This window comes from Adelges cooleyi, unplaced genomic scaffold (genome assembly GCF_023614345.1).
Source record: "Adelges cooleyi isolate 19-005CV unplaced genomic scaffold, UGA_ACOO_1.1 ACOO_flye_CR_arks_rails_tigmint_CR_PRNA_574, whole genome shotgun sequence".
In the NCBI taxonomy this organism is placed as follows: Eukaryota; Metazoa; Arthropoda; class Insecta; order Hemiptera; family Adelgidae; genus Adelges; species Adelges cooleyi.
In genome coordinates, this window is record NW_026096268.1 from 6,480,823 (window position 1) to 6,495,984 (window position 15,162).

Consider the following 15,162-nt stretch of genomic DNA (forward strand, 5'->3'; position numbering starts at 1 on the left):
ACAACGAAGCTAAAAATTGAATACCACCAAAAAAGTTACTCACGTCAGAAATTACTAAATATAAACGAAAGTTGAACGTTTGTCTATATTACACGTTAAATACTGTCTCTTATACTGCAATTATTATTTTTAAAATATTTGCTATTGGTATTAAAATCATATTTCTATTTTTAGCTTCATTACATAGTCGAGAAGGCTTTTAAATTTTTTTTTTTACTGTCTACATGTAGACTAGACGAACGAATAACGATAGCCCTTTAATTAAACACCGTACACAATACAAACTATAATTTATAATATTTTCAGTCTGTAGATAAAAAAATTATCACTTCGCCAAAAGGACCTTATATGGCATAAAGTCCGTCCATCGCTTTCCCTTTCAAAATTGAGCAAAAAAAAACTCAATAACACTTCTTGTTTGCAGAATGAAATTATATTTTCGTGACAAAACATTTTGTAGACTATAGATAACAACAAGTTTGTATATCAAAAGGAACATGTCAATTTAATATGATTTTTAAAATATCTCAGTGCTATATGTTATTTGTATTTAGATTTAATTAGTTATAATTATGACATGTGTCAATATAATAGTCGTTTTTAATAATTGTTACTATTTTTTTTTTTTGTATTATTTGGCAACTAAATCATTTTTTATTTGCTTAAACGCTTTTCAATTCTGTTCCACCTTGTTTTTCAATTTTTATTTAAGGAGAGAAAATAATTTCTACAGCTGCAAAAAGAAAGAAAGAGTAATTCCATTTTTCAAAACGTTTGTGTGTTTTGTTTCGAATAAGCGTATAAAATAAATAAATAATTATGTTTATAATTTTTGATGCGTCAGTTTTTTAAATAAAAAAATAAAAAAATATGGCGGTAACGTATAATAGTTGAGGAATTATTTTGAATGTTAACGTGTTACTAATAAATGTTAGCGAGTTAGATTAAAAAAAAAAATTACTGAATTTGGAGGTTGAACCTTAAGGTTTGATTTCTTGTTTAGGCCTAATTAAATTTAAAAACCACTTACTAAAAATATATATTTAAGAAATTTATTTTTCAACATACGCGTGCCTAATTTTTTTTTTGGAAAATTCTTAAAAATTCTGGACGAATTTCTAAATTTTAAGTCACTAACATGAGATTGAAATATCACTCATACTTACTATAACCATTAAATAAAATTGTCTAATAAACAAGAATATATCAATTTTTTTATTATTATTAAAATACAATACACCTTACCAGCTCTTAACACTTAAAACAATTGTTACAGAAAAGAATTGGTGATTTCATTGAAAAAATTACATTAATTATAACAACAATTTACAAAAATATATATTATTATACGTAAATTATGTACATTTAGACAACATTTAACGTTATGATAATAATTGTTGATTCAAAAAGTTCACGGAACAATATATGAAACTAATTGTTTAAAACAAATATAACATGACATATATAAAATGGGTATTTACATATTACTGTTAATTTAATTAAGCAACACAATATTCGGTAAAAAAACCTCCATTTATTGATATATTGTTTATATCAATGTGCAAGACATACAGTTTTTTTAACATAATATAGTTCAACAAAACCAACAGGGTTCGTAAGTATACAAAAAATAATAATCTATTATACCAACATACAATAGGTACACTTATTAAAGGTTTTTGTAAACCTAAAATTACTGGATGAATTAATATATCTACGTAATTCGGGGTATGAAAACATTTTTGTATTTTTCGGCGTTTATTTTCGGTAATGTTTTCAATCCACGGATAACAGTAGTAACAACGTGTAATGATAGATAATATTGATGTCGTCATAAATGTGTAAAAAGGAAACAAAATTTTGCCAGAAATCACAATATTTTTTTTGATAATTAATAAAAATATGGTATAACATATTATTATACTAATAAAATTTAAGAAAAATGTTGAGTGCTATTAATTTTTTTAAGGGTTATGGGTAAGAAGCGAATTAACTTTAACATTTAAGTACATTTCATGTCCCTGTATAAATTAAAACTTGAGCAATAATTATTATAACATTTAATTCTCACCTCAAGGTGAGGGATTGACACTTAAAAATTAAATACTGAAGGCACATAAATACATTTGTGTTTTTTTTTTAACACAACTTAATCTAAGACTAGAATTTGAGAGTAATTTAAATAAAGATTTCGAATTGTTCATTTAAATTCGAATTCGACTACCTAATATTTTGTACAAGTCCAACAATATTAATAATTTGTAAGAAAATAAAATATTTTTCTAACCAATTTGAATTTAGAATGTGTAACAATTATTGTCATGGAGAATGGTACAATGTGATAAAAAAAAAACAATTATCAAACACTTTATGGTAACCAGATTTACGTTTTTTCAATTTCTTTTTCCACTTCCATTTTGTCTTCACCATTATTATTATTAGTACACTCGTCTTTTGCCTTATCTCCGCTACTCTTTGGGTCGTCCTTATCTCCGTTTTTCTCTTCCTGCTTGTTGGCTGATAATTTCTGTACGTCTGCCGGGGAAGTCGTAGCCGTTGTTGTTGTCTTTTTGGCTTGACTTTGTCTGTGATGTGCATACAATGGATTGAAGAGCACACTGACCGATGGCGGCAAGGAATTGTGGTAAGTCGATGATGGAGGACACAACTCGGACATGGCTTTCAGAAAGTCGTTACTATCATGAGTGTCGCTGTTGCCACTATTAGTAAACGCTCCATACATGAATGGGTTTAATGGGCTGGTAAATGGATTGTGGTTTGTAGGTCGGACAGGTAGTAACGCTAACGATTGAGCCAAGGTATTTTTCTTGGGCGTCATTTTTTTAGTTTTTTTTGGCGGAGACGACGGCATAATCGGACATAGGGTTTGGGGATTAATTTTCATTAAAGGCACTTCTGCTAGTCTCTTCAGACTTTCTTCGGTTTTATCCTCTTCTTTTTTGTTGTCCTCTTCTCTCGACTTGAAAAACTTCTGGTTTTTTTTATCTACACCATTGACTTCTTTTTTTTTCGCCAACACCGACGTTTTAGATATGCTCGGGTTCCAATGCTTAGTCGGTGATGTTAAAGTTTTGTATTTAGTACTACTTTGTTTTTTAATTTTTTCTACAATTGTATCTAATTTTGGTTTATTTTTTTTTATTTTCGACCCAGGATACACCTTTAGTAGTTTTTTCTTATCTTCGTCGTCGTCTATCTTTGGTATTTTTTCCTTTTTAACTGCGTCGGCAGTTTGCTCAATAGTCACATTTGGTTGAATAGCGTCTCTGGTTTGAGAAATATTTGTCACCTTAATTATACCATTTTCGCTGATTTCTAGTTGTACTTCTTTGGAATCGGATGCTTTGTTGTCTATTATAGTATTATTTTCTTCTAGTTTAACTGGAGTTTCTTTTATGTTGATATTCGTGTTAGAAGTATCATTTGGCACTGAATTTGTTACATTGACTTTGGTTTTGTCTACGCTATCATCAGATTTTAACGATTTGTCATCTTTAATGTCCATGACGTCACTGACGACAGATTCAATTTCGATTTTAAGGATTCGGTATGATATAGTAAGCGGGTCTTTCTGGAAAAACCAAAAAAACAACAAAGTTAATATTAAATCAAATTTACAATAAAATCTACAAATATAAATTGAGTTCTTTTTGAACAAATACAAAGTAATAATTCTTAAAATGAAATAGCAGATTGTTATGAAAATGTGGTGGCATAAAAAATCAATTATTATATCTTATGTTTAAGTAACAAAAACAAAGTGTACAGTATTAAAACAATAATCGTCGCTTACAAAAAAATGTACTAACCCTTTTCCAGTCGAACATATAAACCACATCCATTATTGTGAGATGATCGTCCAACAGATAATTTTTATGGGACAGCTCGATAAAGTGATCCACTGAAGCTAGTTCAAATTTAATGTGCACAAATTTTTTCAAGTTTACTACTGGCAGTGATGCCGGACACCAAAGGTAACGTTTGTGTACACCTGGTATACTCTGCAAAACAAAAAAAACTTATAAAAAAATTTTTTCAAAATAATTCTGTTTTTTTAATTTAAATAGTTGAAAACACATTTTAATGATCAATAATTTTAAACATTTTCCAATCCTATTAATAATGTTAAGTGGACGCACAGACACTATTTAGTATGACAATCAGTATAGAAAATTTTTCATAGAATTCAAATTTGACTAAAATTAAAATGTACATATATTTTTTTTGTAGATAAATTAACTAAGTTTTATTAGAAATAGATTGTGAAAAATATGATTAACAACTAATGTAGAACATTTAAGAAGCCTATTTGCTAATATTCATTAAAGTACTATGTATATTTTTTTTAAAGAATATTTTAACCATTATATTATTTATGTCCCTATATTTAGTATCAACTTGGTAGTATTTGAGGAACCAATGTACATTTTTCACAAAATTGTATACTCTGTGACGTCCTCTTGACTAAAATAAAATAATAAAAAAAATACCTTTTTACTATTTTCATTTTCATAATGGAGACATATGCTCACTGAGTCATTAGGAGTGAAAATATGGTAATCGTCAGGAATTATGCCCATGCTCATCGGATCCTGTAGTGGATACTGCATATTGTTTATGCGGTAGAAATCCTTCCGCATTACCATTTCTCCTGAAAATAACAAAAAAATTCAACCATAAATATAAGAAAAATTAATAAATAAACAAAATTGTTTCCTTACGTTGAAACAATCGTGGGACGAGTTTGTAGACAATATTTTGTAACGTGTGATCCGGCCGAATGTTGGTCAATGGTTTTGATTTGTGAATTAACACATCGCATATCGGACAATATTTGTTGCGTTCCAAGTATTTTACAATACAACTTCGACAAACTGAAAACGAAATGTCAAAATAAACTAACCCAGTTTAAAGGCACTGCCCAATTGCCGCAAACAAATAATATAATTTTGATCGTAGCTTAACAACAACAATCAAGTATTAATTTCACTTGCGTGCAGACTCGTACAAATTTACTTACACGAATGTAGACATTCAATCACGGTGGTAGCGTCAATGAAATAACCGCCACACAGGACGCACAGCAAATGCGGATTTAGGTCGGTGACCTTTGGTTTATCGGGTTGCATTTTGTTTCCGTTGCATCGATCATAACGCTCTTACCGGGCTGTCACTTTGGCCTGAAAAAAAACGCGCTGGATAAAAACAAATGAGATTTATGGTGTTTTTCTAAGGGCTTTAGCGTACGGTTTTTTTTTTTTTTTTAATGAACCACTTACCCATTGTACTAGTTGGTTGGTATTTGTGGGTCAATGGCACAACGGGAGGACATCAATTTGGGTCAATACTATCGAACGGTATCGAGTACAACAGCAGAGAATTGGATTTATTTCAAAAACGATCGTACTTGAGCCGAAAATTGCAACACAACAATGATAAACGTATTATAAAATGTCATTTACGATCCAACGCAAACGCGAGTAAACATTAAAATCAACAAAACAACTTAGCCGTTGACAAGGCAAAAGGCGTTAACAGCAACAATAATTGATTTTCTTCCATGACGAATTGTTTTTGACATTCTAATATGTTCCCGTGATCGAATAGAGCTTTTCCAGTACAACAAACGTTGTTTAAAACAATAAATTTCTACATTAAAATGGTTTTACGGCTTCGAAACGATTGAAAACACAAGTAATTTTCATTTAAACCCGACCTAATTTGCAATAACGTTTTTCTTTTGAGAAAAAGATTATCAAAACAATTTAAGGTTATGTTTAAGGTACTTGTTATGGTTCCTTGCACGACAACAGGGGGCAGCAGTGTCGTCTAATCTTTAATCCGTATTATTTTTTTTTTTTTTAACAGAGAATTTGAAAATGTTAAATGTACACACTACTAACTACATAATTAAAAATTAGTTTTAAAACAGGTAATTTAACTACTGTACAATTTTCTTTTTCATTGAAATGTTATGATTAATTTCCGGGTTGTTTTTTCTACATTATGAAATAATAAGTTCAGTGATCTCCGAATTTGTCAATTTTCACAATTCATGTAAGTTTTGTATTTTTGTATTTTATGTGTATGTGGAGAAATATTTTGGATTAAGACAATGAATAAAAAATGCAGCCATTATGAACGAAGTATATATATATTAAATGAGGTGGCTGCTTTAATGTCATAAATTGAACAAATTTCGAATTTCAAATTGGAAAACTGGACTTTACTGGTTCAAAACATTATAGCTACTTTATATTTTGCAATTCTTACTGCATTTAATTTCAGATTCAAAATGTTATGTTCCTCGGCTCGTGTACGCCAAAACTTTTATCTGATATTTGGCATCACTATTGGCCTCATATTTAGTCTTGTCGTCGGTCCACTTTTGGAGGCGAGTTGTTTATTTACAGTTTCAATACTGAAAAGCGATTCGAACCCTGTCATAATCAACGATGAATACGAACCTCGCATAAATCTAGCCGGAAAGCCTCAGCGAGCGCTCAAAGCCCCACAGACTATACTTCGGCCAAGGTATTATTCCACAGAACTGGGAATCCGAGAAAAATTATTTGTTGGTGTATTAGCCAGCCAGCCAACTGTTGACGGATTAGCAGTTGCTGTCAACAAAACTGTCACGCATTGGGTTGATAAAACCATTTTCTTTGTTGACGCAACTGCTGAACACAAGCTGAATGTATCTCTTATGAAAATACCTGGCATAGTAGGTTTTACTGATAGCAGGACTATTTTAAAACCTTTTCACATGATAAAATATATCGTCGACAATTATTTGGACGAATATGACTTCTTTATGCTGATAAGAGATAATACGTATATAAAAGCTGACAAATTAATGGACTTGTTGAAGCGCGTCACCAGCGTCAGTGAGGATGTCTACGCTAGCGGAACTGTCATTGGTACCAATTACTGCTCCTTAGGTATGTCTTATTTCATATTTAAAAATGTATTTATGTTGATTTTCTATTTATTATAATAAAAAATGAATTATTTTCAGATGCTGGTATACTTTTGAGCAATTCAGTTATTCGAAAAATGATACCAAATGTCGATTGGTGTGTAAGAAACGCCTATTCAAATTCAGACGATGATAATTTTGGTCGATGTGTTCTGCATACTCTCGATCTTCCTTGTCAAACATCGATACAAGTTAGAAAATTAAAAATATTTTGGTAGACGTTTACTATTGTCTATTAATGTATTACAACTTTGTTTAGGGTCACCTCATGAGTAGTTATCGTTTATGGGAAGCTAACGATTTAAAACGAGTGCTTGATCAACCACACCAACAGCAGAGCTTTGTTCAGGCTTTGACCGTTTATCCGCTGTTGAACGCAGACGCCATGTATAAAACTCATTTGGCATTTTGTAAAATTGATTTAGAAAAAGCCAACATGGATATTAAAGAACTGAGAAAATCGATTACCGCCGAATCTGTGTTAGAACCGCCTGGTTTTGGCAAAGTTTCTTGGCCAGTCGGTAGTCAACCCGGAAATACACCGGCTACACGTTTCGACGTATTGAAATGGGATCACTTCACCGAAACTCATTTATACTTGGATTCTCGTTTTAGTAACATACGGCTTTTGAATAAAGCTGAATCTACCGATATTCACGTAAGCTCCCAGTAATAATGATTATAGTTTAATTGATTAATTTCGGAGAAATCATTGACATTTTTTTTTTGCATCCTTAGAATGTTTTGAATAACAGTATTGAGTATTTGGAGCTGAAATATTCAGGCAATTTAAAATTTGAACGAATGGCAAATGGCTACAAACGATTCGATCCTTCGCGGGGCTTAGACTATAAGCTAGATTTGATTTTCCGTGACATTTCAGGCGACAAATTAGTTCAGAAAAGGTATGTGAAATAAAAATAACGTCATTTTACAATAAAAATTATTTAAAAGTCTAATGTATATGTAGAGTTGAAGTTAGCAAGACCTTGGGCAAAGTAGAAATGTTACCGGTGCCATATGTCACGGAAAATACGCGAGTACACATACTCTTACCAGTACGTTCACACGAAAAACAAGATGCATTTAGCTTTCTAAAACAGTACAAACAAGTGTGCATCGATAAAAAAGAAAAGACCATGTTAATGTTTGTAAGTGTACTGTAATATTAGTTAGTAGTGCAGTATTGACTAAATTACTGCATAACTTACAATAATTAGTTGTTAATTTGTCAATAGGTATTGCTGTACGATGCTAACTCGCCAGGTAAAGGTGCGGCTGATGACGTCTTCAAGCAATTGAAGGATGAAGCGACGTTATTAAGTAACGCTCACAAGAAAGACGGAACAAAAGTCGCTTGGCTTTCAGTGCGAGTGCCAAACATAAAAACCGTTATCCTCAGAGACGCATTATTGGACTTTGCACTTTTTGATTTAGCGATAAAAAAATTCCCTGCCGATGCTCTAATGATGTTGGCTAGACCTAAAATGGAAATTCGACAAGATTATTTGAATAGAGTGAGTGGAAATGGAGAAAAATTATTTATAGTTTTCAATTTTATTCAATTCAAGAATTTGTATCATTTGTATTAGGTTAGAATGAATACCATAATGGAATGGCAGATTTTTAGCGCCATACCGTTTTCAGAATATGACCCTACTTTGATGACACATCCAAGACAGCAAAGTCTAGATATTAACAAATCGCACGGTCATTTTGATCCGTTTGATTATGAACATTTAGCGTTTTATGCTAAAGATTATGTGTCTGGTAAGCGAACAGTGAGCCACTGCTTTGTTAGATTTACTATGTTTTATTTTTTAATTTTAGCACGAAAGCGTGCGGAATCTATTATTCCGTTAGTACACGCTGACCGCGACATCCGTCAATTAGCTTCGGAAACCACTAGTCAGTCTTTGAAATCTGCTAATATGACTTCCCCGTCAGTTTATGCCATGTTTGTAGCACATAGCGACTGTCATATGTTTAGAGCTGTGGAATCTGGCCTACGATTGAGGCACAAGCAGAGGAAATGTGAACTGTATGAAGGCGCCATCGTAGATCATATAAGTGCCACGTTGTACGGGGATTGTCTGAGATCTAGAAATCGAAATGCTGGTTCAAAAGGAAACCTAGGCAAGCTTGTTTTGGAATACCAAAACCAATCAAAGTGATACCGAAAAGTTAACAATTATAGATAAGAGGCGAACATTTTTTTGACCGGGGGAATTAGAAAAGATTCTCGAAAAACTATTAGGTATTAGAAAAAAATATTTTATATAACTACTAAACATGTTATTTTTTCATACATTTTAAGTGACATACTAATTTTTGTAGATTTAAGGTTGTGTGAAACAACTCGTATATTTTTTTAATTATGTAATTTTAATGAAAATTATAGTGATAATTGTTACGTAAATATTTTTTATACATATGTTTTTCCTAACAAATATATTTATAATAAATTTAATTTGGTTGTATACATGTTTTTGTCACTTTTAATCCAAAAGCGATTGACTTCAGTGTTGATTTATTTCGTTCACTTTAAAACGATAAACCAATATAACATTATTTGCTTAGTGTATTTAAAATGTTATAATACAAAAAAGGATATTATATAGAAAAATATATTCAGAATTAGTTAGCGTTCTGATAATTTGACTTGAGTTTTTATTTATTCGATATATCGGCCAATACAAGTCCTAATTATAGACTAGCATTTCGACTAAATTGTAGAGTGGTAACCATAAATCAATATATGAAGTTATTTTATTTTGATCAATTTACAAACCATTTCTCATAATATTTTTTTATTGTTCAAACTATCTATTAAATAACCCTGGTTCTATAACAGCTATCAAATAATATAAATTATGTAATCCCGTGTCTTTTAGAAGGGGAATACAGGTAAGAAAGAATTATTAGGAATGAGTATTTTTTTTTATATGTGCACGGGACGAACCTGAAAATAAAGTTCAGTACAATAACAATTAGAAATATTTAAGACTCACTGGCTGGCACAGTGGAAAAGAGGTGTTCGTAAGTTAGGTCAGCTAGGGAGTATAAGATATGCGGAAAGGGACAGATGGACTGTTGACAGTGACAGTGGTGGAACTTTGAATTAGAAAATAATACGTTTGCAAGTTGACGATTTACCAAGGCTAGTCTACCCACGCGAAGGTCAAGATATTGTAATCACTCGAGGAGAATAGAAATTGTCGAGGCAATTAGCAAGACTGTGGAATTTCTTCTAGACGCTCTCGATCATTGGTAACCGCAATTGTAGTACTTTATGTTGCACTTTCAGAATAAAACTTAGCACCAAGAAAAACTCTTGTGTCGTTTTAGCAAAGCCAGGAAAGGTTTAAGATTTTTACAGCAAATGCCCTTAATGATATTCAAATCAAATTGTTTAAAGGGTCTGAATTTCTCCAGTCCCCCTTTAGACGAGCCAATGGCGATTGGTATTTTATCTATACTCATCATAATCATACCATAATTAATATTAAGCCGTGTTTCACTTTTGACCACAAAATCATTATAAATGTATTAAACGAATTACGCGAACACCATGGGAAAAATGACATCGGGCATTCAAATCAGCAAACATAATAATATGCACCCGGTCATTATACGAGTCCAAAACCTTTGAGGTAGCTCTAAAAAATCAAAAACGGTTATTATGTATAAAACATATTATATACACGATACCAATATATTGGTAATCACATATTAATTCGATTGGCCGAGTTCGTTGAAATCAGTTTAATACTATGTAATTTCGACGAACAACAAAACCCAAATATACAAAAGAGGCGGAACTGTCCACAGACGTAGCATAATTTATAAGACGTATATTACAGCAGCAAAAGGTAGTAACTTAATCGCCACTGTAGTTTTGGATTTTGGCTTTTATTTTACTCAGTTCGTTAGCTGTACAGGTTTACTGCCAATACTGGCATAAAGCGCCGACATGAGTTATCTCGAATTACAGGTGAACGTTCTCAAATGGATCGGTATATTCCCACCCGCGAAACCATCTTCGTCCCCGACTCTCTGCCGGGCTTACACGGGCTACCGCATACTGTTCATCTCGATTGTCTCGATATTTGCATTTGCCACAACCGTACAGCTGTTGGTGGCCCCCGACCTGACAATGGTCGCCCGCACCATCGACTTGTGGACCATGTTCGTCTCTGGCATCTTCAAGTGGTATTGCATGGTCAGAAGTAGCGACGACTTCATGGAGTTCAACACCAACCTGATGGCAATCCAGACCCAAGGGCTGATATCGTATGGCAGGAGAGCTCAACGGTTCACCGCCGATTACATGGAGCCGGTCAGACAGACCACGGTCATCTATCTACTGTGTGGCCTCTGCGCCGATCTATTATTGACGATAAATCCTTTGCTGAATTATCCTCAAAAGTAAATACCAAAGTGCCAGTTTAAGTTAGATTAACTCGGCGTGTCGAATAGTAGAAATACTGTGGCGAAAAAATTGGGAGGGGTAGGGCTTGGCTTACACAAGACTACTTATATACCCAGAGAATATGTATGTATTGTACACTTAAGTATTTGTACTCATACAGTTTTAAATAACAAAAAAGACAAAAGTCCTATAACTGTAGATACGGTTGTATATCATTTTCCAGGAAATTCAGTAATACACCCAATAACTCAAATAAATATATTATAAGTGAAGCAATTTTAGTAAAATCGAGCACATTTTGTTTTTAGTTAAACTAAACACTTGGGTCGTCACGAGATTTCTCTTTCTGAGATTGTTTCCCATTTGCTTCACTACCCAAAGACACCGGCATACAGGGAGGGTGGCAACGTAAATTCGACTTTGATTGAAAAAATATACCATTTAAAATAACTCGAGATGTAAATGCAGATTTCTAAGACATGGTATAGTTCAATAATGATTTACTGTCTTACGACTGGCGTTCCATTTTATAATGCTAAATAAATCCATTGAGAGTATTTGAAAAATCGTAGAAAAGTACTCGCAGCGCTAAATCAGTGCAAATTACTAAAAATCAGGCACTTCGTCGACTGAACGCGATAAGTTTTCGCATATAACATATTTTCTACAATAAAAAATGTTTTTTTTTAGCGGCCGATCGGATTTGGTTTATTTCAACGACCCCAAAAGCTATCCTATATGCGTCTGGATGCCGTTCACGGTAAAAGAGCGTTGGGTTTTCAACGGTATCTTCTTCTTGCATGCCCTTGCGTTGGTAGGCATAACCAACGTCTACTTAGGCATTGATTCATTCATGTTTTGCGCCGTGTACTCAGTGGGCGGTCAAATCGAATTGCTTAACGCGTCGTTGGACAACATTGAAAAGGCATTAGTCTCTGGTAAATAATTAAACCATGTAGTATTTCATGTGACCGTTTAATTGGATTGAATAGTATCCAAATATTCACAATTAATATTACATCTATATTTCAACAGATGGAGACGACCAAAAATCAGCTATGAAATTCGAAAAAGATCAACAAAATCAATTGAGTTCTATGATTGTGCAATGCATCAAACATCATATTATTATTTTAAAGTTTAGTAATCTATTTAAAACTTTAAAGTAACTCAGAACGATTCTATCAAAATTAAAAACAAATATTTATTATAAATTTTCAGGTATATAAGAAAACTAAGAGTTATGTTCAGCTTGCCCATACTTGTCGATTATCTGCACGGAATAACATCTTTGACGTTTGCCATGTTTCAAACGACAGTAAGTGTATGCTGTTATCTCAATAAAATCTAATTATAGCCTATAAGAGGTGTTTACGAGTCACGTTGAACAAAATATATGCACTGACAAATGATTTCAAATTTAAAAAATCCAAACATCCAACAGCGAGACAAGAGAACTGAGAAAATGTAATGAGTTCAAACTAAATTGTATTCTAGTCAGGCGTAAGTGTGATGGCGATTGACCAAGTTGACTATTCTAATAGCTAACCGTTGATTATTGTCAGGATTTTAAGTGTTAGATCACAAAACCGTTTACGCAAAACCTTTTGGCTTCTCAATGGCATCTACAACGGCGCCATGACTTTATTTCGAATAAAATATAAAGTACCGTGTTTTGTTTACAGATAAGTGTAGGCGTCAGCGAAAAGATTGCTCTAATTTGTTTCATAGCTGTGAGTCTTGGACATCAGTTTCTCAACAATTTCTTCGGCGAATACCTCATCCAAAAGGTGGCTGGTAACATAATTGATTTGATTTTTTTGTGTCGGTAACACTGATCGACCCTTAAGAGGTGCCTCTAATACTTTACGATGTACTGTTTCATAAGCAAATGAGTGTAAGGACTTCACTTTACAACGTACCTTGGTGGCGAGCCGATAAGCAAGTTCGTGGGTTGTTAACGTTGATGATCGCCAGATCGAACGAACAGACATCAATAAACGGATTCTACATGTACAAATTGTGCTTTAAATCGTTTATTGCTGTAAGTCGACTTGTAAAACTTTATGCGGGTCAAGCAGAATAACGCTAATATATTGTATGTTTATAGTTCGTCAAAGCCCTTTACACTTATTACATGGTATTGAGGCAACTGCATCAAACTGAGCCTTAGCAATAAGCATAAATAAGACTAGAAGAAATCTGGAATTAGTGTTCTGACCATACCAACACCATAGACAACGGAAATTGTCATTTTATTTCATCACTTGTGACGAAGAAACACAATAATTAGTAAACAGATTTCTATTAGGTTAAGAATTTCTTTTAATTATTGATATATTGTGCTTATACAGTTTTATCCAACGTTTATATGTTTGATATCTTCGCTCTAATAAACCCAAGTCCAATAAGTAAAATGTTTTAATGCCGCTAAATACTAACAAAGTGGTATTCATAGCACTCTTCACTATTAAGAGGGCGTCACACCACTTTTTTTCGGCGCGTAAAACATGTCTCAGGATATGCAATTTTCTGGGAAACCGAGTGGGTTTAGCGTATACTTGCTAATAAACAAAATTAAAGATTAGAAGTTTATCTACATATTAACATAGGTTTTTTTCGATTATGTTACTAGGAACCGAGTTATAGATCTTTGAAGTTTTCATTTTTCAATAGCGTATATCTTCGTTTTAAAACATTTTATCGAAAAAAACCTTTGTTAATATGTAGATAAACTCTTCATCTTTAATTTTGTTAATAAGCAAGTATGCGCTAAAACCACTTAGTTTCTCAGAAAATTGCATATCCTGAGACATGTTTTAGTCAAATTTTAGTAGTTATTAGTGCCAGTTTGTGGCGATCGATATCCGATATTATTTCTGTTACCTACTTTATAGTATTCTAAAATACTGATTTTTAGCCCGGTCCGGGTTAGGTGAGCTGTGCTGTGCTATCCGTACGCAGTACCTTTAACTTTGAACTACTTTAACTTTTAAACCGCTGTACCGATTTACGCGAGTGGCACATCAATCGATCAGTAATTGGACATAGTTGGTACATAGAGGGTTAAGAAGATTTGGAAAAATCTACTTCTTCCCCCAAAAATGTTAAAACACAAAAAAAAATGACCGGTAGGCGTTAGCGGCGGCACTGTGTTATTACACAAGCTCGCGCGCATTCTCGAATAGTATAGCTACTGTTTATTAAAATTTATGAAACAACGAACAGAATAAAAAATACAATATCCAACATAGTTTGAATCATTTTGATAGCTTTATTACTCTTGTTGTAATAATGTATCATTGTTGGATAAACGTATTGGTACTTCGTACTTACTTATTACCTATTCTATGCGAGTACGCGTCGACCAGTTTCAAAAATAACTTAATTTCACATAATAAAATCACTACATATTAAAAAACGAATTAGTTTAAATTGTATTTATTAACTTTAAATTATATTTAGTATAAAATATAATTGTACTAATATTTAAATAGTTTAAAAAAGTTACTAGTTATATTTTTTTTACACAGACTTGCTGTAATTTAGCTAAAAATAGTGAAATCGACTTAAATCTAGTGTGGTAATTTTATATGTATTATTATAGTAAATAACGATACATTTAAAAATAAAAATAAATTTAATTTACAACTATAATAAAAAGTATAATTTAAGTACATTTATACATATAGGTTATTGTTTAAGTAAAGTATAAAATAGTTTCAATTAT

General features: G+C 32.5%; 3 protein-coding genes across 4 annotated transcripts; 2 read left to right on the forward strand and 1 right to left on the reverse strand.

Annotated features, from left to right (window-relative positions):
- Window positions 1-1,419: 1,419 nt before the first annotated feature.
- LOC126842746 (polycomb group protein Psc-like) lies at window positions 1,420-5,535 on the reverse strand. 2 transcript variants are annotated; one of them, XM_050579873.1, is made up of 6 exons: window positions 5,301-5,535; window positions 5,042-5,216; window positions 4,743-4,895; window positions 4,512-4,672; window positions 3,831-4,022; window positions 1,420-3,592 (listed from the first exon to the last, which is right to left on the reverse strand). In XM_050579873.1, the coding sequence occupies exons 2-6, from the start codon at window positions 5,148-5,150 to the stop codon at window positions 2,384-2,386; spliced, it is 1,824 nt and encodes a 607-aa protein (XP_050435830.1). In that variant the 5' UTR covers window positions 5,151-5,216; window positions 5,301-5,535; the 3' UTR covers window positions 1,420-2,383. The 2 variants fall into 2 exon arrangements, with proteins under 2 accessions (XP_050435830.1, XP_050435828.1); XM_050579871.1 differs by having other exon boundaries at window positions 1,421-3,592; window positions 5,042-5,201.
- A 342-nt stretch (window positions 5,536-5,877) lies between these two features.
- On the forward strand, window positions 5,878-9,470 carry LOC126842858 (chondroitin sulfate synthase 2). The gene is made up of 9 exons (XM_050580055.1): window positions 5,878-6,078; window positions 6,310-6,962; window positions 7,040-7,191; window positions 7,260-7,658; window positions 7,739-7,905; window positions 7,971-8,151; window positions 8,239-8,517; window positions 8,593-8,770; window positions 8,831-9,470. The coding sequence occupies exons 2-9, from the start codon at window positions 6,317-6,319 to the stop codon at window positions 9,172-9,174; spliced, it is 2,346 nt and encodes a 781-aa protein (XP_050436012.1). The 5' UTR covers window positions 5,878-6,078; window positions 6,310-6,316; the 3' UTR covers window positions 9,175-9,470.
- Window positions 9,471-10,973: 1,503 nt separating this feature from the next.
- On the forward strand, window positions 10,974-13,662 carry LOC126843060 (uncharacterized). Its single transcript, XM_050580366.1, has 7 exons — window positions 10,974-11,428; window positions 12,123-12,370; window positions 12,468-12,537; window positions 12,654-12,750; window positions 13,118-13,222; window positions 13,321-13,476; window positions 13,543-13,662. The coding sequence occupies exons 1-7, from the start codon at window positions 10,974-10,976 to the stop codon at window positions 13,603-13,605; spliced, it is 1,194 nt and encodes a 397-aa protein (XP_050436323.1). The 3' UTR covers window positions 13,606-13,662.
- The last annotated feature ends 1,500 nt before the right edge of the window (window positions 13,663-15,162 follow it).